The 26684-nt window shown below is 43.3% G+C and overlaps 2 protein-coding genes across 11 annotated transcripts in view; one reads left to right on the top strand and one right to left on the bottom strand.

Annotated features, from left to right (window-relative positions):
- Nucleotides 1-808, bottom strand: part of VLDLR (very low density lipoprotein receptor) — a 35867-nt gene extending 35059 nt beyond the window's left edge. For 3 of the 10 annotated variants that reach the window (XM_072745308.1, XM_072745309.1, XM_072745304.1), the window contains exon 1: nucleotides 406-806. In XM_072745308.1, the coding sequence (XP_072601409.1) occupies nucleotides 406-689 (284 nt within the window). In that variant the 5' untranslated portion in view covers nucleotides 690-806. Of the gene's footprint in view, nucleotides 1-115 lie in introns of all 10 variants that reach the window. The other 7 variants (XM_072745306.1, XM_072745307.1, XM_072745310.1 and 4 more) reach the window with 5 other exon arrangements.
- LOC112922134 (uncharacterized) overlaps nucleotides 205-26684 on the top strand; it is a 153175-nt gene continuing 126695 nt past the window's right edge. The window contains exon 1 of the mRNA XM_072745314.1: nucleotides 205-307. The gene's annotated coding sequence lies outside the window, so the exon portion shown is untranslated. The remainder of the gene's footprint in view (nucleotides 308-26684) is intronic.

The following is a 26684-nucleotide window of genomic DNA, read 5'->3' on the forward strand; positions in this document are numbered from 1 at the left end:
GGGGGAGGAGGAGGGGGAAGGAGTTAGAAAGGGGGAAAGGGAGCAGGGAAGAAGAGGGCACCCCCTCCCCTACAACTTGCACAATCTCCTCCCCACCACCCACCCACCCACCCACCTCCCCGGGCTGCAGCAGCGGTGCAAGCCGAGCCTGCGGGCAGAAGATAATGCAGGCGCTGCAGAGGAGGGGAGGGGACGGGAGGGGAGGGGAGGGGACGGGAGGGGAGGGAGAGGGGGTGGGGAGCCGAGAGCAGAAGAAGGCAGAAGGGAGCGGAGCCGGCCGCGGAGCACCCACACGGGCGACTGCCGGGTGAGCAGCGAGGAGGGGGCAGGAGGGGGAGTGGTCAGCGAGGGGCGTGGGGGGAGCGGCGGCTGCAGCCCGCGGTCCCCTCGACGCGCTGCTCTCACACGCTCTGGGCAGCGGGTGCCCGCGCGGGGGGTGTGCGAGCGCGTGTGCGTGCGTGAGTGGCCGCGGCCGGGCCGTGGCTCCGCCACCAGCACCAGCACCAGCACCAGCACCCGGACTGCTCCTGGGGCCCGGCTGCTCCGCGCGTCCGCCCGGGGCTCACGGGGGCCCGGGGCGGCCGCTGGTTGGCTCGCGCGCCGCCCTCGCCTCCAATCCCCGGTGCCTGCCCTAATTTCCTGATCCAGGGAACCTGCCGCCGCAGCAGCTGTGCGCTCCCTACAGTCATTACCGTACCCTCCCGGCAGGGCAGCCGCCGACCGTAAATGCAGCCGCAGCAGTTAGCGCTGATGCAACTATTGCTGCTGTTGCCACCACCAGCCCGCTAACTGGGCCCGGCGGCCCCGGGGGACCTGCGGCGTGCAAAGCGGGAAGAGTCTCCCTCTCCCTGCCACCCTCTCCCGCGCCCCAGAGAGGCTGGCAGTGTAAGGCTGGTGTGGTAGGTAGCGTCTGCCTCGGCCTCCTCCCTCCACCCGCAGGTGATGGAGTGGGACGGGCTCGACACGTTTGGGCTGCTCTGAGGTGGGGTTCGGGGTGCCTGTCGCAATCGCACGCCGAGATGCCATTTTCGCTAAAAATTAAATGTTTTTAAATGAGAGAGAGTGTGTGTGTGTGTGTGTGTGTGTGTGTGTGCGCGCGCGCGCTCACGAGTGCGTGCGTTTGTGGTTGGTTCTCTGTAATAGAACGGGACTAAAATAACCCAGCCTGGGAGGAGGGAAATTGCTAGGGCAGCCCTGCATTCTCTCATCAACGATTATAGTTAATTGCTAATTGCACAGAATGATAGTTTGAGGGCCTGTAATTAAAAGCTTAACCTTTTCTTGTTTGGGGGAAGGGGGAACCTAGGTTTATTCTTCTTGGTACACTTTGTAACATCCCAATTATAAGGCTTAAGAGGAAAGGAAGTAAGGCAAGATTCCTATTAAGGATTGATTCTTGTTTTGTGCCTGGCAGCACATGAGCCTATAATTTGTTTTGTACGTGTGTTTGCTTCATGTTTCTTGCACACTTGCCTCTGGCTGACGTGCATTGTCTGCTGTGGTCTGTTAAGCATTTAACAAGAGTTGGAGGGCACACCAAGCTATTTCTCCTTCTTAAATGAAAGGGTTTACGTATGTTTTTTAAAGTTATTTTTTTTCTTTTTTTCTGAAGGTATTTTTTTACCCAATGACCCAAACTTCACAGGTTTCGATAGGACCACATTCTAGCGGTGTTCTCTTGGTGATCTGAGAAGTGGTGGGCATTGCTTAGCTATATTCTCTTTGCCCTGGTTCTTCTAGGTGTTTGTCAAGGCTAGCCATCGGATGGGATCTTTATTAGGAACTTACTGTATCCAGGAGATGGCAAGAAAAGGAAGATTGCAGATCAGGATACAGTTTGGTGGGGCCAGAGGATCTCGTGACTGATAAATATTAAGGAGCTTAATTCTGTATTGGTGGAGTGTTGCACTATAACTAATTTTGATTGCTGTTTTGCCTACTCTGTGGTTAAACATTTGATGCAAACTGCAGCAGCCATACACATGTTGCATGTGAAATTGAATTCAAATTTGTCTTATACCATTTAGTAGCGAAAATGCATGCAGGTGTTGCTCACCTAATGGGCATTAAGGTGTAATGGTAAAACCTTTGTGGTGCATCATCCTCAATATTCTCAGAGTTCTGAAAGACCACCTGAAAATGAGCTGTGTCACTTCACAGGTGAGGAAAGGTGGTAGAAGGATGAGTGGAATCAACATTAAAAAGCATGACATTAATAAACAGTCAATATGGCTTGTTTTAATATTTTTTCTCAGAGATAAGTGCATAGGTGTTCCAAGCTAAACACTGTTATGGTAATACACTTATACTTGACAAACATGCATGCTTTCTGCCTCTCCAAGGGATATAAATAATCTGTTGGTGAACTTAGCTGAGGCTCTGTGTTTAGTCTTGTAGCTTTATTGTTGAATTGATAGGAAGCATAATATTTAATTGTAGCTCTGATTGGCTGTGGAACTTAGGAAAATCACTGGGCCTCTCTGTGCCTGCCTCCTGACCTATAAACTGAAAACTAATCCACATCAAGTCAGCATGCTCTGTGGCCTCAGGGACCAGCTCTCTGAAAAGCATTGATTGAAGAAAACAGTTGTAAGAGGAAATGAACTTAATACAGAAAATAACCGAATAACCAAAATGAGAAATTTATCTGAGTGGAGATGGGTGTGGTTGAACTAACTGGTCTTGGAAAGGTTGACACTGCTAGATTCAGAAGCCTTCAGGTAAATTCAGAGGCAACCATTGACTCCCACAGTCCATCGCATTTATATATTGGTTGAGGCAACACACATTGAGCATCCCCGGGAGGTAGACATTGTGCTATGCAGTGGGCATAGGGACATGCCTACCTGAGGAAGCTCAGGATCTGGATGGGAAGGCAGAGAAATAGCAGTTACAGTACTCAAGGGACAGGCAAGGGGATGCTCAAGGTGCTATAAGACTGTAGGGAAAGAGTAACTACTCTGGCTATGGAACAAGGGTGCCAGAAAAGGCTTTCCAGGGCAATTGATGCTGACCTGAGTAGAGTCATTGTTTTGACCAAGTACTTTTTTTTTTTTTAAGATTTTATTTATTAATTCATGAGAGACACAGAGAGAGGCAGAGACACAGGCAGAGGGGGAAGCAGGCTCCTCGCGGGGAGCCCGATACAGGACCCGATCCCAGGACCCAGGGATCACGACCTGAGCCAAAGGCAGACGCTCAACCACTGAGCCACCCAGGCACCCTGACCAAGTAATTCCAATTCTTATTCCTGCTGGGCACATGGTAGGGTTGCACTTTCTGCCCCCTTATGATTGGATGGGACTGAAGGACAAATTTTGGACAATTATTCGTAAGAAGTCACAGGGTACTACTTGAAGACTTGAACATTTAATTACTTGCATTAAGACCCTTGCTTTTTGTCTGCTGTCTAATAACAGAAAATGTGCAAGATCTTACTGCTTCATGAACCCAGTGTGAATGACTACATGAGTATTTCTCTGCTGTCTACATCTCTCTGGCAATGGTCATGTAGAATAGAGATCAGCAAATAGCTGGTGGCATGTTTTTTGGATGGTCTGGGAATATAAGAATGGTTTTTACATTTTTAAAAAGATTGTACAAAAAAATCCACCCTCCCCCCCCAAAAAAAACCAAATTAACAAAACAAAGAAGGAAAAGTCTGGAACAGAAACTGTATATTGCTCACAAAGCCTAAGATATTTACTACCTGGGTCTTTGGAGAGAAAACTTGCAGCATCTTTATGTGGAGTAAGTATAAAAGAAACCTGTGTTGTGTTCATCTACTGGGATTTTGTTACCTCATCATTACCCAGCATTACTTGGCTGATGTGCTAAGTGAACAGGGAAGGAAGACCAAGGTGAGCAGAGGAAACAGGCAAAAGACTATCAGGTACTCAAGGATATGGAAGCGACACAAGATGTTTCAAGGGTGGGTTTCAAATGGGCTAACGGTAGAGAAGAAGCCTAAGGAGGAGAGGTTGGGACTGGATTATGTGAAGACTTATATGTCATGGTAACACCTGGCCTCCATCCTGCAGGCCATGGCGAGGATGGGTGATGGACCTTTGTGTTTCTTTGCTTTTGTAATTTTTAAAAATTTATTAAGTTATGTGATTCACAAAGTAGTAACTCTAAAATACAGAGAACAAGCCTTTTAAAAAGCATACTCTGAATACCCAGCGACACTGACATATTCTATTTCTTTACTTTAAAAAATGTACTTAATTTTATCCTCAGGGGACAGAATTGTATTGACATAACTATAATTGGTACAGTTATGGCACTCTTTATTTGCTAATTTACTTCTGTAAATAAAAAAATATATCCACGAGCCCACTGCTGTCTCCATGTAATAGAATATTGGCAGTAACACCTAGCTGAGTCCTTCCATGTGAACACCTCTAGCTCTTTTCGTTGGAGGAAACCACTGTTGAATGGATGAGTTTCGACTGGAGCCCTGATACCCAGTGCATTCTAGAACATCCACTCTGGCAGTGGCATGAAGAATGTCGTAGCTGGGAAGCAGGTAAGTCGAGAAGAAGAACAATTCGGGGCCCTCGTAGTGAGGAGAACACATGAACAAGAGGAAGAAACTATTATTTGCACTCAGAAATGTTCATATAATTCCTTCATGAGATTTTTCTCCCTAGCCCTTTGGATGTATCTCTTAGAACAGTGCTTTCTCAACATGTATAATCCACAAGGATCCCTGGCAGTATCTGCAGAAAGTGCGGGTTCCCAGCTCCTTGCTTGGTGGGTCTAGGATCTGTTCCAAGGGGCTGTGCGTGATCTTACTCCAGCTGATTCTTAGGATGAGCCACAATTAAGAAACTTTCTCAGAGAATGCCTTCTTTGATGCAGTTTGAATGGCCAAGTAGCTTTCTTTTTTCAATATGCATACACATATTTGTCCAATTTCTCCAGGGTGAGTGGGGTGGGACCCACAGAAAATGCAGACCCTACTGTTGGGTGTTTTCTTGTCTTCAAGCCCTGTACACTAACTGGTATGGGCAGCAGGAATAATCTTCAGACCAGTTGCTAGTTTGAAGCTCTGATCACTACATTTTCTACCCCATAGCCATGCCACAGGAAGAAGTGAAATGATCTTTCCCCTTCTAAAGGATTTTGTTAACTTCTGAGGCCTCTGCTGTATCCTTTTCTGATTGTGTGACAGCCCAGTGGAGTGCATGGGATTCACCCCACTCCAGGCTCTGGGCATAGGCCTAATGATGTAAGCCAGTGGATCACAAATTTTAGCCTCCATCAGAACCATCTGCAAGCCTTATTAAAACATGGATTACTGGCCCCCAGCCCAGAGTTCCCAATTCAGCAAGTCTGGGATGGGGCCTGAAAAAAATCTGTATTTATAGCAAGTCCTCAGGTGATGCTGATGTCAGTAGTCAGGGAACACACTTTGAGAAATACTGTTCAAAACCCATCAGCATAACTTACCTCCCTCAGCCTCTGTGATTGATTCAAGGGCCTCAACCAGTGAGCCTGTGGCCTTCTCCTGGCCACACTGGTGGGATGCTTCAGCCCTAAGCATATTACTAAAGTCTGTCCAGTTATGATGAAGCTCAGGACTTCTGTTTCATTAGAAAGGCACCCTCTTTGAAGCAATGTCATATGGACCTTGGGCCAGAGCTTCTATAGTCATTGTACCACAATGACGGAAGCCTATTTGAAGACCAGTTGACTCATGGAGAAGAGGAGGCTGAGAGAATCAGAGAGATGGCACCCAAACTTGACCTCCAGCCCAAGTGGAGGTCAGCTTTTCCTACGAGTGGTGATTCTGTAGGACCTCTCACATACCCGAGCCAATAAATTCTCTTTGTTGCCTAAGTCCGTTTGGATTGAGTTTTCTGTTACTGACAAGTAAATGACTGAGACAGGTGGCCTCTTGAGGGATGTAGTGTACATTATCATAAAGCATTAGGCAAAACACCATGTGTGACCATCCAGTGGAAAAGTAAGATGCCTATCCTCGCCTGCAGCGAAGTGTAAAAAGGAATACAGGTACTTTAGGAAGGACTGTCTCTAAGCTGCTTTCTTGTGCATCATGGCCAAGTCAACTCCACACCCCTACCTCAACCGAAATCAAATGCTTAATGTGTACGTAGGACAGAGGAGTCCCTCCTGAGGTTACATTCTAACAAAACCATGTTAGAAATCCCAAGGCCAAAGACTGCTTTGCAGGCTGCTTTTGAACAATCTCAGAAAGGAAAAAAAAAATGTGGCTGAACATGGTAAAGAGTTTACGGTTGGAGTGAAACTCCAAAATGGGTAAGTATGAAGCTAGGCCAGTGGTTCGGGACTGGGACCGATCTTGCCCTTGGGAAATATTTGGCAACATCTGGAGTCATTGTTAGTTGTCGTGCCTCGGGGACAGGTACCATTGACATAGAGGGGATAGAGCCCAGGGCTGCTGTTAGACAAACAGCTTAGGGTACACAGAACAGGCCCTTACAACAAAGCATGATCTGTCTGGTTCGAAATGTCAGAGGTGCCACCATTGAGATATCTTGAGCTAGAGTGAGAAGTCAGAGGATTCTGTAATATGTAGTAGGTAATGAATAGGGTCAGGGAACGTGATTTGGGACTTGATAGCTCAAGAGAGAGCACAAACTGAGTCTTACCCAGTAGAAAACCAGTTGTGAATGCACTGTCTGCACGTAGTGGGCAGATTTTTAGACCTGGAAAGAGGAAAGCAAACCCCAAGTAGTTTACATTTGGATTGAGGAAACCAATATGGGACATCCACAGTCCAGTTGCACTGTGAACTCACGGGTGTCCTGTATTTTGCAAATGTTGGGTTCTGTTTTCTGTTTTTCACTGAAGGAATCAAGTGCTGGACCAGGTTTACCTTATTTTCCAGGAGCTCTCGATAATTAAATCTTAAGCTAGTGGCCCCAAATTGGTTTGTTTTCATCTGCCATGACTGCAATTTACAGGACGTTTTGGAATGTGGTGCTAGAGCATTTAAAACATTGTTACGGTGGGAGTTTCTAAGAAAATGGGGGCTTTGTGGCTCCTCCTGAGCCAGCTAAGCATCAATGTTCATTCAGACATAATGATTTTAATCTGTAAGTTATAAGCACTGTAGCAAGATCTTTAAGGATATGTCATTGCATCATGACAATTCCATATTTCAACTTCTAGTTTTATGGAAGTGGAGAGTTGATGTATCTAATGTTTTCCTGCTACGTGTATGACCTGAATTTGTGTTGTATTGCTGGTCTGTACCCTTGAAGGGGTGAATTTCTGAATGAATGTTCTTCCTGCCAAGCTGGCTCTTTGGGAAGGCTTTGTCTTAGCATCTCTAAATTGTTTCAGAAACACACTAACGAGGAGTACTAATGCCAACAACAACCATATTTAGAGTGTGGAGGTGGCACTCCCCGTTCTCCAGCCTGCTTTTAGGCTTCTCTGGTGGATGGAAAAAACGGCTAATAATTCAGAATTGTTGGAGGGTAGAGTGGCTGAAGGTGGGAGTAGATCCCAGAGGAGTAGTCCAGGCCCATCAAGGAAGGTATTTGTATATTTTTTGGATTTTTATCCCATGAGCAATTAGTAAGCTATAAAAGGTTTTTGGTCAGGGTGCAATGGGAGTAGATATGTGTATTCAGAAATATTGCTCTCTGGGGAGATGATTATATCCATATAGGATCCAGAGGGCATCTTTATGGTATCCGAAAGCCTTTGTGCATTGAATACAGAGGGAAGGGGGGCCTGGATGGCTCAGTCTGCCTTCGGCTCAGGTCATGATCTTGGGGTCCTGGGATCAAGCCCAGTGTCAGGCTCCCTGCTCAGTGGGGAGTCTGCTTCTCTCTCTGTCCCTTCCCCCACTCATTATCTTCTTCTCTCTCTCTCTCAAATAAATCTTTTTTTTAAAAATGAGGACAGAGAGCCAGTGTAGGGTAATGGTTAAGAGGGAAGCTGCTGGACCCAGTTTTCCTGGGTTCAAAGCCTGGCTCTGTCACCCACTAGCTGTGAAATTTGAGGCAAATTGCTTAACCTCTCCCTATGTCCTCAGTGTTTTCACCTGAAAAAATAAGAATGACAAATGCACCCACTTCTTAGGAGAATTCAGTGCATTCATATGAGTAAAACACTCAGAACAGTGCCTGGCATATAATAAATGCTCAGGAATTGCTAGGTACTATTACTAAAAGTGACATTTATTATTACTGTTATCAACAGCCACCCATAAAGACAGGGATTGCAGGTACGGGCTGAGGGTTGGAACGAAAGAGAGCAGGGGTCCTGCATCCTGCCTGTACATTCACATCCCCTGGAGAGCTTTTCAGAGTATCAACACCAAGTTCTACTTTAGCCCCATTTGATAACAAAGCTTGGAAATGGGGCTGGGGCATGGAACTTCCTAGGAGACTCGCATTCTCATTGCGAATCACGTGGTGTCAAGCCCAAAGCTCTAGCCTGGCCAGTGTAGAAGGAAGACTGTGTAGTCAAGATGGAATAGGCTTCACCATCAGGGTGACAGAGAAGTTGTGAGCTGCTGCAGAAGAAACAGGCAAATCCCTTGCCAGGATTCCAGAATCCGGTCCTCTCTGTGCATCCTGCTCCCGGCCTGACATCTCTCACCCCAGCTAGATGTGTCAGCTGTAAGAGAGCCAAGGACCATGGGAGGTCAGAAGCTCTGCAGAGCCAGACGCTCAGGCACCCTGCTGGCGTCTACCTATCAGTGATGGATTACCTATCACCATTTCATGCCTTTATGAGTCAGTCTACCAACAAGGACCTGCTATGGGGTCAGCCACTTGCCAGGTGACAGGAGGGCAGTGGCCAGATAGTGATGTGGTTGCTGTTGGGGGTGAGTTGTTACGGTTTTGTTTGGTTTTTCTGTGGGAGCCAAAATCCAGCCTTGTTAAGTGGTAATTGACAGTGCTTTCTTCTAAGGAAGTTTCTCTCGGATTTGCTGCCAATAGGAAGTGTATTATTCCTCAGAGCACTATAGCATTCATTTATCGAGTGCCCACTCAATTATGAGGCATGACAGAGTTTGCCATCTAAGAGAGGAAAGACCACTTAATGATTCCCAGAGTCAGAAGTCGGGAGTAAACGGATAGACAGATCAAAGAGTTAAGGGGATTCCATTGTAATTGGAGAAGCACTTCCAGCAGGAGCTGGGTCTTCCACTGAAATCTTAAAGGAACCCTTGAATAAATTGTGTGGGAGAGAACGTATGTTTTTGAACATAAATGAATAGTGATTTCAGCTGATTCTCTGATACGATCACAAAGCACAGGTTGCGGTTGTGTTAACCATGGTGGGAATAGAATTAGCGCCTCCTAGAAGTTGGCATTCTATTTTGAGATCTTAAGAATTATTTCCCCTGATCCAGGAGAAATGGAACTCTCTCAGAAGGTATGTTTATTACAGCAATTCTTCTGGGCTGCGTCTAATTATTCTTGCATGTGAACAACATAAAAAGCTTCACCCTTTGGGAGAAGCTTCCTTCTAGAGATGAAGGGTGGTTCTTGGTTACTGACTTATATGGAAGGATGATTGATGGCTAATGACCCCAATCAGAGCTTGTTCCTGAACCGACCTGGATATGCTTTGGGAAGAAGATAACGGAAGGCCATTTGGAAGCACAGTTCAGAGATCTTTTACAGATAGAGATGGAGAGGGAGATAGTCCTGAAATTGGGATAAGGAGGTTTGGGAGAAGAGCCATACCTGAGATTTATGCTAGATCTGATGTTTCCTTTTCACCTTCTCAACACAAACACCCCAATGACACCAACATCCTTCTTTGCAATCAAAACTTATTCCTTTCCTGCCATCAGAAGTAAACACCTCGAAGGGTAAAAATTATGGTTTAAATACTTAGAAGGCCTGCCAAGTTGGTGAAGTTGAATTGGGATGAATATACGAACAGATCTTTTAATCAGGTTCTTTGGTTCACTTTATTGAACTCCGGAGAGGCACTGTTCTGGGAGTCAGTGACTGCAGGGAGGATGGAGTGGTGTTTAGTTTTTTGTCTTTACATTGCTTCATTTCTCTCTTGGCTTTGCCAGAGACTCCAAGAAGGAACAAAGAGGTGAGGGAGAGAGGGCTGGTTGACATAAAGACTATTCAGAACCCTCAAGAGAAAAATCTGGGAAGGTCACGGAAGATCTTCTTTCTTCTATAGCGTAGCCTGGCTAGAGGGGCAGTTTTCTAAATACAAAACAGAAAAAATGAAGGCAATGTCTTACACAGCGTGTGAAGAATGTCTTGAATTTGCACACTGCCTTTCTTCTGAGAAGGTTCAAAGCACTCTGCAAACATGACATCATTACTCCCCAGAGGAGACTGTGGACCCCACGCTCGGGAGAATAATCCCCCTGCAGCAGTTTGGAGGAGCTCACGCACAGATCAGTACCCTTTCTGAGTTGAAGCGAGTGTCTCCGGATTGTGTGAGTTATAAATCTCACAGAGAGAGATGGGAGTCGACACTAAAGGTGGCTAGATGCCTCCACCTAAGTGAAGTCTCTTGATGAAGTCTATGTCACAGGCTTCAAAAAGGCACACTGAACATTTTTATGGTTTCTCCTCCTTTTCTCCCAAATGGCCGTATAGAATTGGCTTCCATCTGGCACTTTTTTTTGCGAAAAAAAAAAATGCCAGAAAAAAAGCAAAATGATAGAACAAAACAAGAGGTAACAAGTAGTATCTGTGTTATCATTGGCTCGCCTTAGGTAAAACCTAGAGTCTTATAGAAGAGTCGTTGAAAAGAGAAATGAAAACATCCTATCTCCCTCTGTTGTTTTGATTAGGATCTTGCAGCAGAGTGCAGCTGTAAGAAATTTTGTTAATAACTTGAAGGGAAAAAAAAACAATAGTTATAATTTGTACCCATTAAATTCCTGTTTCTGCTTTGCAAGGACATTTTAATCACATTCAATCAAGTTGCTTCCCCACCCCCTTTTATTTTTTCACTCTATCCCCTTGATCTTGACCCTGCCTCCTGACTAGCTCTCTCAAGAAATCTCAGCAGGGGGCAGCCCCCCGTGGCTCAGTGGTTTAGCGCTGCCTTCAGCCCAGGTCATGATCCTGGAGACCCAGGATCGAGTCCCAAGTCGGACTCCCTGCATGGAGACTGCTTCTCCCTCTGCCTGTGTCTCTGCCCGCCCCCCCCCCTCTCTCTCTCCCTCTCTCTCCCTCCCTCTCTCTCTCTCTCTCTCTGTGTGTCTCTCACGAATAAATAAATAAAATCTTAAAAAAAAAAAAAGAAATCTCAGCAGGTTCTGCCCATGGGAGATAATTCACAGAATATGAAGAGAAATGGAACAGTGCCTTGTGGCTCTAATAGCATTTCCTGAAATCAAGTCCATTTCAGGGGAAGAGTCACTGGAGAAATTATTGGAAATATGGCAACAAGGATTATTTGGAAATTGAAGGTGAAAACAGGAACTATTTACCAATCAGGTCAATTCTCTTCCCATTTCCTTGGACTCTGATGTGAGATGGCAGTAGTTCGTTTATTTCTGCTAACAGGTCTGATACGCTGTCAGGTAGAGTAGCTGTTCTGTTAGAATCTTTATTTCTTAATCACCGAAGTATCTCTGGAAGGAAACGTAACTGGCCATTTAAATCTTGCTCAGCTATAAATACCTGCCCAGCGTCTAGACTTGGCAGTGTGCGTGTTGGGTTTACAACCTCAGCAGTGAGCCGACTGTGCCTTTTCATGTGGTTATCTGGATTTTTGAAGGGATCTCTGTGGTTTTCTCCCCATATATTCCCTTGTTTAATTAAAAAAATAAATCTGCTTGGGGGTATGGTGGGAATTTTTATTTATTTGCATTGAATAAGAGACTGTGATGGTTTGTGGCATTTATTTGTAATTGAACTGCCAAATTTATCCTCTTAGCTTTCCCCATTGTACACATTATACTTGGGGAGAAACTTCCAGTGTCTTTCCTTCCAAAGGCTCATCCCCTTAGGCTGGACACTTGGAGCCTCCTGCCCCCCACCTATCTCTGTGGGCTCATCACTCCCTCTTCCTACTCAGAACCCCTTGCTCTGGTCATAAGCTTTTTCACAGCGTACCTTTGACCTTGGTTGTTAGTTTCATGTGGGAAGGGGTATATGAAAAGTTTGCGTTATGGACATGTGGTCATACCCGAGAAGGTTGAGGATCATGAAGCATTCCTATTTATTCACCATGCAACTTTGCCTCCCTTCTGTTATTCTTAAACATTGAAAGACTGTCCAGTCTTCTCAACTGCATTGACATTCCCATAGTTTGGGGGATCAAAACCATGGAGCCTACGGAGGCTGCAGCTGTACACATTTAAAGGGTTCCTAAGTGATTAATGAGGATGATCTCTACCCTATGACTATACCTGAACTCCTACTGGAATCAGAACTCAGGCCCAACATGTTTGAAGCCTTTGTAAAGTTCTGTGCTTTGGAACATGCGGCATGGGCCTCTCCTCGAAGTGACACTTTTTACTGGAATCCTTATGTAACTTGGCAGCACAGAGTCTGGGACCGGACACAAGAGACACCTGCCTTGCGCGAAAATGGCTTCATGAAAAGTAGTTAACAGTAGGGTTCCACTGTGTGTAATTTTAACCATGGAAGGAGATCTGTGGTACTTGTTCAGTGACATAGCTTATATGGAACATACGCCATTCTTAAGATATGAGCTCTGGTGGGTAGGCCCTGGAGAGGCAAGTCTGTCCTCTGCCTGCTGCCTGGAGACGCTCCAGTTCATAGTTGTGAGCACCAATTTCTGGGTCCTGGAAGCCCATAGCCATTCTCGCTCACAGATCTGAGTTAGCTCTAAGGAATGCGCAGGAGAGCTCTTCCATCACAACCTGGCAAGCTCCCCAGCTGCTCAGTGGTACCCCAGACAGAGAAATGGTGAAGTGCCCATGCTTGATAAGGGAACGAGAGAATGGCCCTTGCCAAAGCAACATGGGATTTCAGAGCAGATGGCTCTCCTGCTGTGCTGGAGAACAATACCCTAAAAAGTGGCACTCTTGAAATGTGTTTTTTCCCCAGGCTCTGTAGGATCTTTGAGTTCAGGAACATGGTGGACAACAAGCACTGGTGTTCGGTAATTCCAACCTGAAATTTGCAACCCCTAGATAAAATTTTATGTTGCCTGGACATGTTCCATTACAAGTAGCTGAGTGAGTCACAGGTAGGAGGTAGTGTGTGTGTGAGAGAGAAGGATTTCTGGACCCCACTGGAGATAAGATATGCCCAGAATGTAAGTAATATCCTCTCTGCTTGTCTGGACTCTGTTGCCTTGATTAAGAAACAAAACATATATTTTCAAAGGAGTGTAATGGAAGGGACTTTTTTTTTTGACTCTGGGATGGCTTTGCAACATTTTCATTTTTATCACTTTAATGTGATGGGATCTGTGCTGGCATTTGGATTCAGAAACTGGGATTTGCATCTGGGCTCTGTCACTCCTGAGCTCCCCGTCCTTGAGGAGGCTCCTTAACTCCCTGCTGAGGCTGGCATTGTTTAGCTGGAGTAAGGAGACAGTTGTCACCCTACCTATCTCTTAGAGCATTTCGCCTGGCTCCAAGGAGAGAATGTACATGTAAGTGATGGTCAGTGGTTTTCACGGAGTACCCAGTGAGGTTTTTGCTGTTACAGTGTATTGATAGCCAGAACTTATAAGGAAAGGGGAGGGGGTAAGTAAATCTGTAAAAAGACTTCAGTGACCCTTCTGGGGGAAAAAAAGAAAGGACCAAAATCTCAATCCGCTCTTACTGTATTTCAGGTTATAGAGACCTTCTGGGTGCACTGGGTGATCAAATACTTAGAAGTAGAAAAAGCCTCAATTAAAAGCACTAGGTATAGGATGATATACTGGAAGAGAGTGGTGCTGAATGTTGCCTTGTTTCCAAAAGCAAGGGATCTGGCTCTGAGCAAATGGCTCAAGTGGATGAATTATAAGAGATGGGTTCCCAAGTCGCTTGTTGTATGGGGGCACCCTCACCTGAGATGACACTGAATAGCAGGCCCTCCTTCCCTCTACCTGAAAATCCACGTTACCCAGGCAGGAGTCTGCCCTCTGTTTGGAGGGAGAGGGGAGTGGTTCTCAACACTCTCAGTTTCTCCCTTTAGGTAGTATCTTGAGATGCCCCTTCCCTATCCTGCAGTGAAAATCATAGATAATATCACATACATATGTATAATCCACAAAATATAATCAGAATAATGTCCTAAGTGTAGCATAAAGGAAAAAGGAACAAAAAACAATTTGTAAAGGAGTAATAGGACCCAACCACAGCAGAAGACGCAGTGCTGCATCTGATACTGCGCACACGGAATCTTTGTGAGCCCATCTGCCAACTGTTACAGTAATAGTGATTTGTAGACTCCTATAACAAGGGGCATAGCTATTAGTGATAGGATATTTTTTTTTGAAATGGTAAGCCGTAATTAGTAATGTTCCAAACCAAATAAGCAAAAATCTTCCCTGTACTGCACATGGTAGTTGCATTTGTAGAAACTGTGGGGTCTGTTAAAACCACCCGGATATGTTGTGTTTATATATAAAATAGTACCAGGATCTAGGCTCAGATCGTTATAAACAGGGGAGAAGCCTTTAATGCCTTGGTAGAATATTTTTGGATATTTGAATCACGCGGGCCATTTTTCTTGATGTCTAGTATGTGTCACCTGCTTTGCTTTGTCTAGAATCTCTGGTCCTTCCCACCAAAGGCCAGCAACACAAGTCCAGTCATTGTGACAACCAAAATGTGCTCTTACACTCCCAAAACACCCTGTGGAAGTGGTACCATTCTCACTGAGAAGTACTAGGGAAGAGGTCCTGCTTACCACGCTGCTCTGAACATAGCTGGAAGTGACCACTCTTCCCATGAAGGCAGGGATAGCCAATGGAAGACTTTTTAATTTGTTTAATTAAACATTTTTTTATTAAAGTATAGTTGACACATAATGTTACATTAGTTTCAGGTGTAGGACATAGTGATTCAACAATTCTATATATTACACAATGTTTACCATGGTAAAGTGTACCTACCGTCAGTCACCATTTAATACTGTTAGAATAGCATTGACTACATTCCCTATGCTTTATATTTTATCCTTATATACCAACTTATTGTGGTAGATCCCAGAGCCAGATCCCTTGCTTTTGGAAACAAGGCAACATTCAGGACCATTCTCTTCCAGTATGTCATCCTATCCCTAGTGCTTTTAATTGAGGCTTTTTCTACTTCTAAGTGTTTGATCACCCAGTGCACCCAGAAGGTCTCTTATTGTGACTTATTCATTCCATAGCTATACCTCCTACTCCCCTGCACCCATTCTGCCCCTCTGCCCACAGTCCTCCCCTCTGGCCATCAAAAGTTTGTACTCTGTATTAATGAGTCTGTTTCTGCTTTTCATTTTTGTTGTTGTTGTTGTTATTTTGTTGTTGTTTTTTAGATTTCACATGTAAGTGACATCATAGGATATTTGTCTTTGTCTGACTTATTTCACTTAACATAATACTCTCTAGGTCTATCCATGTTACTACAGATGGCAAGATCTCATTCTTCTTTGTGTGTGTGTGTGTGTGTGTGTGTGTGTGTGTGTGTGTGTTTGTTTGTGTACCACCTCTTCATCCATTCATCTTTCAATGGACACTGGTTTGCTTCCGTAATTTGGCTACTGTGAACAGTGCTACAACAAATGTAGGGGTGTCTATATATTTTATTGAATCAGTGTTGTTGTTTTCTTTGCATAAATACCCAGTAGCAGAGTTAGTAGATCATATGGTATTTCTATTTTTAATTTTTTTGAGGAACCTCCATGCTGTTTACCACAGCGGCTGCACCAATTTACATTCCCACCAATAGTGCACAAGGGTTCCTTTTTCTACCTGTTCTCACCAACACTTGTTATTTCTTGCCTTTTCAATTTTATCCGTTCTGACAGGTATAAGGTGATACCCCATTGTGGTTTTGATTTGCATTTCCCTGATGCTGAGTGATGTTGAGCATATTTTCATGTGTCTGTTGGCCACCTGTATGTCTTCTCTGGAAATGTGTCTTCATATCCTCTGCCCATTTTTAAGCAGATTATATGTTTTTGATGTTGAGGTTCTTTTTATATTTTGGATATTAACCCTTATCAGATATATCCCTTGCAAATGTCCTTTCCCTCTTTGTAGTAAGTCTGTTTCATTGACGGTTTCCCTTGCTGTGCAAAACATTTTTATTTTGGTGTAATTCCAATAGTTTATTTTTGTTTTTGTTTCCCTTGCCTGAGGAGACTATCTAGAAAAATGTTGCTAAAGCCAATGTCAAAAACATGACTGCCTGTTTACTTCTAGGACTTTTATGGTCTCGTGTCACATTTAGATCTTTAATCCATTTTGAGAGTTTGAGGGTTTTTTAATTGTATGGTTTAAGAAAGTTGTCCAGTTTCATTCTTTTGCATGTAGCTGTCCAGTTTTCCCAGCACCATTTATTGAAGAGACTTCTCCTCATTGTATGTATTTGCTTCCTTTGTTGTAGGTTAATTGACCCTATAATCGTGGGTTTATTTCTGGGATCTTTATTCTGTTCCATTGATCTATGTGTCTACTTTTATGCCAGTACCATATTGTTTTGATACTAGAGCTTTGTAGTATATCTTGAAATCTGGAATTGTGGTACTTTTAGATTTGTTCTTTGGGAATCTGGAGTCTTGTGGTTCCATATAAATCTTATATTTCTTCCAGTTCTGTAAAAATTGCTGTTGGTATTTTTTAGGGATTGCAGCAAATCTGTAGATTGCTTATATGGATTCTATTTTCTTCACATCCTCATCAGGATTTATTATTTCTTGTCTTGATTCCAGCCATTCTACTAGATGTAAGGTGATGTCTCATTGTAGTTTAAATTTGAATTTCCCTTATGCTGAGTGATGTTGAGCATCTTTTCATGTGTCTGATGGCCATCTGTTGGTCTTCTTTGGAAAAACGGCCATTCAGGTCCTCTGCCTATTTTTAATCAGATTATTTGTTGTTTTGGTATTGAGTCGTATAAGTTCTTTATTTATCAATAGAAGACATTTTGAGCTTCATGGGACACTGGATGTATTAGTCAAACTTGGTCTGCCATAGTAAGAATACCATAAATTTGGTGGCTAAACACCAAGAATTAATTAATTAATTAATTAATTAATTTATTTATTTATTTTTTAAACACCAAGAATTTATTTCTCAAGTTCTGGATGCTGGGAATTCCAAGACCAGGTGACTGATTTGGTTCCTAATGAGAACTCTCCTCTTGGCTTACAGATGACTGCCTTCTTTCTGTGTACTCACATGGCAGAGAGAGAAAGACAGTACTCTGGTCTCTCTTCCTCTTCTTATAAGGACACTAATACCATTCTGGAGGTCCTAACTTTCATGACTTCATCTAAACCTAATTATTCCCAAAGAACTCACCTCCAGGGCTTCAACCTATGAATTTTTTTGGAGGGAAGGGAGAGAAATATTGAATCCATAACCAAACCAAGTTTCTAGATTAACTTTGTTTTTTAAAGCAACCATTTTCTGTTGGAAGCTATTATGGTCTGAAATCAAAGGATGATGTTTGAGGCCTGGCTCCAGGTACTAACTGGGGGCAAGAAGGACTGATTGACCCTTTGTTCCCAGGAGAGTATCCAGGGAGTCCTTAGATCTTTAGAGGTGGGCAGGCCTCGGAAAGAGAATTTAGACTTGCTGTGCTTCCGGACATGCAGAATCCAATCAGGTTATGTGTAAGAGTGTCTATTGGGAGTTAGATCTGGACTTGAAATCTGTTTCTGTCATCTGGTAGCTGTGTGACCCTGGACAAGTTACTAGTGGTCTGAGCCTCAACATTAAAATGGGGATGGACTGCCTTTCAAAGTTGGTGGTTAGGAGTTGTGAGATCGTTAGTAAAGAGCTCTGTAGGGTTTCAGGCATATGATGAGAACACACTCCATTTAACTATGTTGCTTATGTAATACAGGCTTCCTTTAAGGCTTATTTTTGTGGAGAAGGGCATTTGTCACAATAGAGGCTATATAGAACAGCTTTGTGACAAGGTACAGTTGTATTTTAGCAAAAAGGGATGGGAGTTTTTCTGGATAGTACTTAAGGAGGGAAACCACATGCAAACTGTGGTTCATATTGCATGGGATGTTTTAAACATGAAAGCAGACATCTTTATATCTATCTGACCCTGAATACTTAAGGATATTCCTTCTTCTTATTTCATACTGAGTTCCATGAGACCTCTGAGTAAGGCATTATGACAATCACCACAGTAACCTTTATACAACTGGAGGTTGCCATGGATTTGCAGGTTTGTCATCTTCTATTGACCTATCCTCAGCTAAGCCATGTTAGAACCTGTTACTGCTCTGTGTGAAAGGACTTGGAACACAAATTCATGTGTTTCTCCCTTACCCACACTCTTTTCCTGAAAAGCGAATATTAATGTATGCTTACACTGATGTAAAACAGGCAACCAGGCACTCTCAAGCACACACGTTTTCCTGGGACCAACCACAGAGACAAGCTGTTGGAATGTATTTAATGAAGACATTTTGCTAGCTCAGAACTTCTTAAAAATATCCAGCTTTCTTATGGAAAGGAAAGCAGCCCACGATGCTTAGAGAAAATACTGAAGGTTGAAGAAGTATCCCTCGTTTCTTTTGTCAGCCTTGTTTTGCCAAAGAGCTTGTTGGCTTATTCACTGAAGAGTAAAAGGAAACTCTGATCATATGCTTCTGTCATTCCCTGGGCACTTTCCAAGTCTGTTTGCCTTTGTAACATTAAGGCAAAGTGCCTTTCTTACAGTTGTCTTGTTTCATAAAGACTTGAAGACAATTTAGAAAATAAGAATACAAAATATCATAAGGACCAACTAAGGGGAAAGAAAAATAGCATAAAGTTGAGCATAGAAAATCTGTACCCATGAGGGAAGTTTGGCTCTGGGTTTCTCAGAGACCAGGGAAAGAGCAAAATCTCTTGTCATTATGCAATTTTTAAAGATAAAGTTTCTGGGGCACCTGAGTGCTCAGTCTGTTAAGCGTCCGATTATTGATTTGGGCTCAGGTATGATCTTGGGGTTCTGGAATTGAGCCCTGCATGGGGCTCCATGCTCGGCGGGGAGTCTACTTGGGATTCACCCTTGCCCTCACCCTCTGCCCCTTCTCCTACCACTTCTGTGTGTACGTAGGTACATGCGTGCTTTCTCTCTCTCTCTCTCTCTCTCTCTCTCAAATGAATGAATAAATTTTTTTTAAAGGGGTGATTTCTGTCTCCTGCTTCAAAAATGAAGTTTCTTAGGAAGAGTTCCCTTGTCCCTGGCTCTGGAACAGAAATAAGCATTCTGGAAGGTACTCATAAAGAGGCTATTCTAAGCTCTGATGATGAATTTCCTCAAATGCCTCACAGTGACTGCCATTGAATTATATAGGACTGCTTTATTGAATGTCTCTCATTGTTGGCATTTTGCCAACGTTTAATTCTGTAAAGGAAAAGAAAGAACCTCCAGGCAATTCTCAATCTGAACTTTTGTAAACTTTTGAGGAGCAAAGAGTTGGAGGTCATCTCTCATAAGTTCCTGGAATGCGATTCTTCTCTGCAAATGGTGAGTGCAGAGCCAAAGGCTTAAAATGGGTCAATAAGCTGGGGCAGAGATGACGTTTCTTTGAAGATAGAGAAAGGAAACCCAAAGCACTGGGGCCAGAAGATAAGGTTGAATATAGAGGTGCAAGTGCATCAAAGAAGATATAGAAAATTTGGAGGATGGGGTACAAAAAGAATATATTTATTACCCTAAGATGACTGCCATTAGCACTTTCGTAGATTTCCTTCCTTTTTCTTTTTTCATCATGGGTAATGTTAATAAAATCAGAATTTGCATGTAATTTTGTGTCACTTGTCAATGAACTGAGCAGCACATAATAAGCTATTATATTTTATATTATTGGGGGCGTGTGTGGTGCTGTGATAGAATTCCCACCATGGTTGGAACTTGCCATAATATATGATGTGTACCAACATGCCATGAGTAAATAATGTTTTGGGGAAAATGAGAAGAAGCTGTTTAAATGGATTGGTAATGAGTAAAGAGACCAGAGGGGTGGTGTTGGGGTGAGACCTGAGTGTGGGGAGGAATTCAGCAGAAACTGAGATTCAAAGGAGAGATGACTATGAAATCATAAGATCGTTAGAGGATATATGACCTCCTGGGGCCTCTCATGGATCGGAGGTCCAATTTCTTTTGTATCTCAAGATGGTACAAGTACATCTCCTATAGCATTTTAAAAAACATAAACATGCCTTTTCATAAAAAGAGATAAAAATATAACATTACATGCATCAAATAATGTAATAGTGTCGTGGTAATATTTGGCAAGTTTTTCTCTTTTAAAGTAGATTTTCCAGATATCCTTCCCCCCCCCCCCCCTCCATGGTCAAGAATTTTTCTTCCTGGGGAGAAAGGGGCAAAAAGTCACCTATTGATTATAGGAGTCAGAAACTGGTGTTTACATTCAAACTATGCAAACACACATGCAAACGCTTCCTAGTAACCTACCACTCACCTTGTTCAATTTTACATTTCTCCCTCCCCAAAATAAAACATTTCTGAGGCCTGAAGACAACCACAGATTCACTGAAGTCCTGCCTTGAATGACCTCTAGGTTCTGACGTTCCTTTGTTGACCTTGTGTAGTAGATTTCTTATTGCATTTCTTAGTGGAATTACCTTCTGTTCCAGGAAGGGATTCATAAGCGCATTTTCTTAAATTGAGGTAGTTTTGTGCAGGCCAGATGTTGCGGTACAATTCCACCTTCTCCCGGGACTGAAGTGTAACGGTCAAGCAAAGAGGCTAACCTTTTTTTCTTTTTATCATCTGTGGCTTACAGAAGTCCATCCCATTGTGAATGATGCCTTTGTTCTCTGACAGCCTTAAAAAGTTCCGGGAGGGAATCTGTCGGTAGATTGTCTCAGACAATCCCTTTTGTAGTAGAAGACTTATTTCTTAGGCATTTCAGCCACATGTAACTTCAGCCATCCAAAGTCTCTCTCCCAACAAATGAATGCAAGTATTTGAAAAGACACAATAAAATTAGAACCTTTGAATTGATTTAATTAAGCAGCTGGGATTAATGAGAGGATGTCTTTTGCCTGCAGTTATGAATCCTCCTCCATTACCAGTATTCAGTTAATGAAAGGAAACAATCAATACATGTTTGGAATGGTTTCTGCTCTCTAACATTGAAAAACTTTTAAGCTGTTAGTTTTACCAATGGATGTTAAAGTCTTAGAAAAAAAAAAAAACCCACCCAGTGCTTTCATATTCCAAAAGGGATATTTTGTGCATTTAGGACAACAAATAGGTAGTATGTTTACTGCCCAAACTTGTGTTTCAGAAATGTAAATGCCGGTTGGGTACTCCATTACAGAAAAGGCCAATTCCCTGACAAATTGACCCAGAATATAACAGTGAATTCTCCTTTCTCACTAGCTTCTATTCTCAAGCCAGAGAAATGCTGCCATGCTGTCATAAAAATGAATTCAGAGCGTGTGATGGGAGTTCAGATGGTCCCCGTTATTCTGTGAACGTGTGAAATTTACCCGTGGACTTAACTTAGTCTCCCTGTCCTTTGGGACCTTGGGTAGCACCATTCCTAGAAGGACTTCTCTGGGCCTTTCCCTGCCTTCTAAGAATGTCTCTCTGTCTTCAGGGCCTCTAGAATATCTTCATTCTTCCTTTAGTTTGTGTACTTGTAAGCAGCTCTATGGAGCCTGGGTTGAATGCCAGTCTACTATGGGGTTTCACTAGCCTTACAGAGTCCTTCTCCATGGACATTTCTTCTCTTCCTCTTCCATTCCTACAGAACATCCCACTATATCCCCTCTAGTGTTACCCCCTCTCTTCTATGCCCTTTGTTCTTTTCTCCCTCTCATCTTTTTTGTTTCATAAAAAAATTAAAAACATAGAAAAGCGTAATTTATTTTTATTTATTTATTTCCACCTTGTAAAATATATAATTAAATTTTAAGCTCCAAATTTTAGTTTTAAATAAAACTTTAGAGCTAGAAATAAAACTTCCTTTTGATGCCAGGTTCCCTAATCTTCCCTGCCCATCCTAGAGGTAACTCTCATTAAGTGTTTTGTGTTTCACTAGACCAAACACTCATCAGATGGCCCTTCTTTGCATGGTCATGTCAACTGGAGCTTCACAGAAAGCTGTCCTTTCACTTTGGGTCATGGGTTTATTACATGTTGTCGATGGGGGCTGTGCACTAGATGGGGCTCTGGTATTCCCAGAGAAAATTTAGTAAATGTCCGGTTTTGCCCAAATTGTGTAGGAAAACAAGCAGGTGGAACAGGCAAACTCATGAGAAAGAACCAGGTGTAGAAGACTGTAGCAGACACAGCCAGGTCCTTGCAAGCTGTAGGAGCTGTTTCTGGAGCTCTTCCTCCCTAGCCTCCCATCTGTATCAGCAACTAGATCCTTAACAGAGGCTCCTAATCTCCTTTCCATCCCAGAAACTTGACTTCTTCTTGTCTTGGCTTCTTTTTAATTCAGATGTCTACATTTCTAACCCTGGATTCATGCTATCTCCTGATCTCCTGGTTGCATGATGCTTTGGCTTTGATATTCTTAAATGTACACTGTCCCCAGGCCCTGTTTAACATAGTTGAGGAAACTGGGCAGTGGGCTCTGATTCAGGCTCCTCACTTAACCCGCCATAGCATGCTCAGAAGGAGGTAGAGGCTGGTAATCCACCTGGCTAATACGTGACTTTCCCCCCTGGATCTGCACAGCTTTGCTCCACTGTGGCCAGCTTTCAAGTCCTTGAGGGAGGGGACGCAGGAAGCAAGGCACCAAAATTCAGCAGTGTCAGCGACCCAGGAGCCTAGAGCCTAAGCTTCACTTTTTTTTTTTTAAAGATTGTATTTATTTATTTATGATGAGAGACACACACAGAGAGAGGCAGAGACATAGGCAGAGGGAGAAGCAGGCTCCCTGCAGGGAACTGGATGCGGCACTCAATCCCAGGACCCTGGGATCATGCCCTGAGCCAAAGGCAGACACTCAACCACTGAGCCACCCAGGAGTCCCTAGAGCCTAAGCTTTAACATCACCCCTAGCAGGCGCACCTGCAGCCTACCAGCACAGATCTCAGAGGGAGGGAGTGCATGTTGAAATTGGCCCTAGTCCCAAGGTTCTCTTCTGAGTCTCCTTGTGGTGTTGAGTCTGGCACCTGACACCTGTGCTTTCCAGAGCTGCTGGAATTGTTGGCAGTGCCATGGAGCCCGAGAGTGATAACACCAGGCCAATGCTGGCTGTGCGTAGGGGACTTTCTCACTAGCTTCACCACCTTCGTATATGTGTAGTCGTCACTTTACAAGCTGCTTTATGAGCTTCTTGATGCTATGCTTCTTCTAAGCCTTCTTCCAGCTTTTTTCCATTTTTTCCTTCTCCTTTTGCCTTGACTTATGGGTCTGTTTGGCTTTCTCTCTCATGCTATATCCAGTTAACTTATCCTCTCAGCTGGTGAATTGTAGTGGCACATAAACGGGAAAATAGAAAATATTGATCAGCCCTGTGTAAAGCCTGCCAAAATTTTCATCATCTCTTCTCACTATTATCAAATACCAGGGCAATAATATGGTGGGTAATAGACTCCCACAGGCATCTGAGAGTCGGGAATCATGCTGTAGAATGTTTGCTATGGGGAAAAAAATTCTACTTATGGTCTATGAAAAGATAATATCGCTAAAGAACAACTCTGTTTTTGCATATACTATTTTTTTCGCATTTTTTTGATTATTTATCTCCCCAGTGATTAAACTTGTGGCTCATGAGGAAGAGTAATCAATCCATTTTTTCTCTCTGCTGCTGTGGCATTGCTTTATAAGGGTAAGTTATAATGTTTGAGGACCCTCTTACCTGTTCCCTTTTCATGCTTTTTTTTTTTTAAGGGAAACAAACCAAATAACATGAAACACCAAACAACACAAAACAAAACTTTCCTCATCCTCCTAGAAATTAGAATATGCTCAAGAATCACAGTGCCAGGCAGACCTCTCAGCACCTGATTCTTGTTGCAGAAAGAATATTGGGTCCAGTGACACTCTGGGGCATCTGGCTGGCTGGATTCTAATGCTTGCTCTGGCATTTACTAGCTGGGGGACCAGAGACAAATCATGTAACCCCTTTGTTTTTATATTTTTTTATTTTTAGTGAGAGAGAGAGAGAGAGCACTCATGCAAGAGGCGGGGAGGGAGGGGCAAAGGGAAAGGGAGAGAAAGACTCTTAAGCAGAGTCCCCACTGAACACAGAGCCCAATAAACAGCTCAACCTCACCACCCTGAGATCATGACCTGAACTGAAATCAAGAGTCAGATGCTTGGGGATCCCTGGGTGGCTCAGCAGTTTAGCGCCTGTCTTCAGCCCAGGGCATGATCCTGAAGACCCGGGATCAAGTCCCACATCAGGATCCCTGCATGGTGCCTGCTTCTCCCTCTGCCTGTGTCTCTGCCTCTCTCTCTCTCTCTCTCATGAATAAATAAATAAATTTTTTTTTAAAAAGTCAGATGCTTAACCAACTGGATCACCCAGGTGCCTCACATTTAGCCCCTTTGAACCTTAGTTTTCCCATGTGTAAAATAAGAGCAGATGAAACAGGCCTATCTTCAGATGTTGTGATAAGCTGAGATAGTGTGTAGAAGGTGCTTAGCACAGAGGTTGACATAGAATCATAGAATTGACATAGAACTGATCAACTCACAATTACTGTTCCTCTTCCTCCTGTCCTCTTTCCTCCTCCTCTAGTGAGTGGTTCAAAACACAGCTCTGTCATGGGGCTGCCTGGGTTGACCTTGGATCCACCTGTTGCTATGTCACCTGGGACAAAACCTTCCACTTTGGTAAGGTTATCTCTGTATCTGGGAGGCAATGATGATGACGATGATGATAATGGTGATGGTATAACCCAAGTTCATTTCAAGTTTTAACATAGTGTCTGGAGCACAGTCAATGTTCAATATTTGTTTGGTATTATAACATGGTTAATGGTCTCTCAATGATCAGAGTCTTAGATCCTTGATGAATTTTTGGGGTATTGGCAGAGTTGAGCTATGGGGCTAGGGTAAATTGCTTATAAAGTTTAGATGAGTAATCAGTGACTTTTCACAGAAGACATACTGCCTTTAGTTCATTGAAATTTAAGTGGATCTCAAATGATCTCTAAGGTCCCTTTAGTTCTATTTATTATGGTCCCCACTTCACCCCCAACCACTAGGATGATGACAGAGGAATGCAGATGCCTTAGGCCCCCCTTCACAGAAGCTGCTGCTGAGATGCTGAGAGGAAGGGAGCCACTTGTCCTTTGAGGCAGCAGGTAAGGTCTTTTTTTTCCAGACTTCTCCATATCCCTCCACTTCTCCCTCCAACAGGTAAATAGACCTGAGGAGGGTCACCCTTTAGGATGTTGCCACTCAGCCCACCCTTTTGCCATTTTAGAGTTAGTGGGAATTAACTGACAATTGTTTGAAAGCAAAGACAGGACCTGAGGTGGGGTCCTGGGGAGAAATGTCCGCGCTGGAGTGTAGAGCAGGTGAAAAGTACCCCAAAACCAATGGCCTGTTTTATAGATTTCCTGAGCTCATTTATATTCAGCTCCCTTTGTTAAGCCTGCCTAGGGCGCAGCCCATCGTCTTCGCCCTTAATAAATGCAAACTCTCTAGTCATTACTGGACTTTAGATTGGCCTCTTCCATGCACTAATTTGGCTGAACCTAACCCATATAAACTAATATTCCTCCGTGTGTCCAGGGATAGCTACGTGATCCTTCCCTCTGGTGTATTCAAGTCTCACGACTTTAACCATAGCCCAAGTCTGGATCTCCCAAACCACTGAGAAGAAGCCCTTTTCTGGAAGGTTGACAAGCAAGTAGCAAAGGGATCCTCACCCTGTAATGCCAGTAGTATAGCCAGCTTCCCCTTCTACCCTCTTAGCTAGCCCGGCACCAGCCATCTTTCCCTATAACATTGTGACTCAGACTGGACTCTTGTCCACACCCAGCAGAGCTTGTGCACATTTTCTGAAGTAGTTTAAATTAGGAAGTTATGTAAGTCATTACCCCAAGTCATCAAAATAGCAATTAACTCAATAACCATGACATTAAGCCAGCTGTTTCCCTGAGGAAATGTGAAATTGGAAACCAGTGCTACAGTGTACTTGCCTCAGACCTGAGCTTCCATGAAACAAAACTAAATATTAAAAATATTGCAAGTGTAAACATCATCAATGCTTCAGTTTGGGGGGCAATGAGCTACCTCTCTTTTTCGGGGAAAGGGTCATGGGAACAAAAAGAAATGTTAAGACGGAAAGCAAAAAGAAAAGAATATCCAGGTCTAGGAGGACAGCTTTGTAAAAGAATATCCACAGATTTCCTGTTATTTATTGGATCGTGGATTATCTAAACATATTTAAGATATTAAGAAGTGGTTATGGGTTAAATTTCTCCCAGGAGGTTAATATCTTTGGCAACAGCGAGATAGAAAATTAGACTAATCTCATTATACATACTGAGTGTATAGAGTTTTATTCCTTTGAAATTATATTTTTGAAGATTAAATTATACTTTTCATAAAACAGAAGAGCTAATTTTATAAAGGAGCTATGGAAACCTTTTTTTTTTTTTTTTAAGTATTT

Source organism: Vulpes vulpes, unplaced genomic scaffold, assembly GCF_048418805.1.
Source record: "Vulpes vulpes isolate BD-2025 unplaced genomic scaffold, VulVul3 u000000648, whole genome shotgun sequence".
Classification (NCBI taxonomy): Eukaryota; Metazoa; Chordata; class Mammalia; order Carnivora; family Canidae; genus Vulpes; species Vulpes vulpes.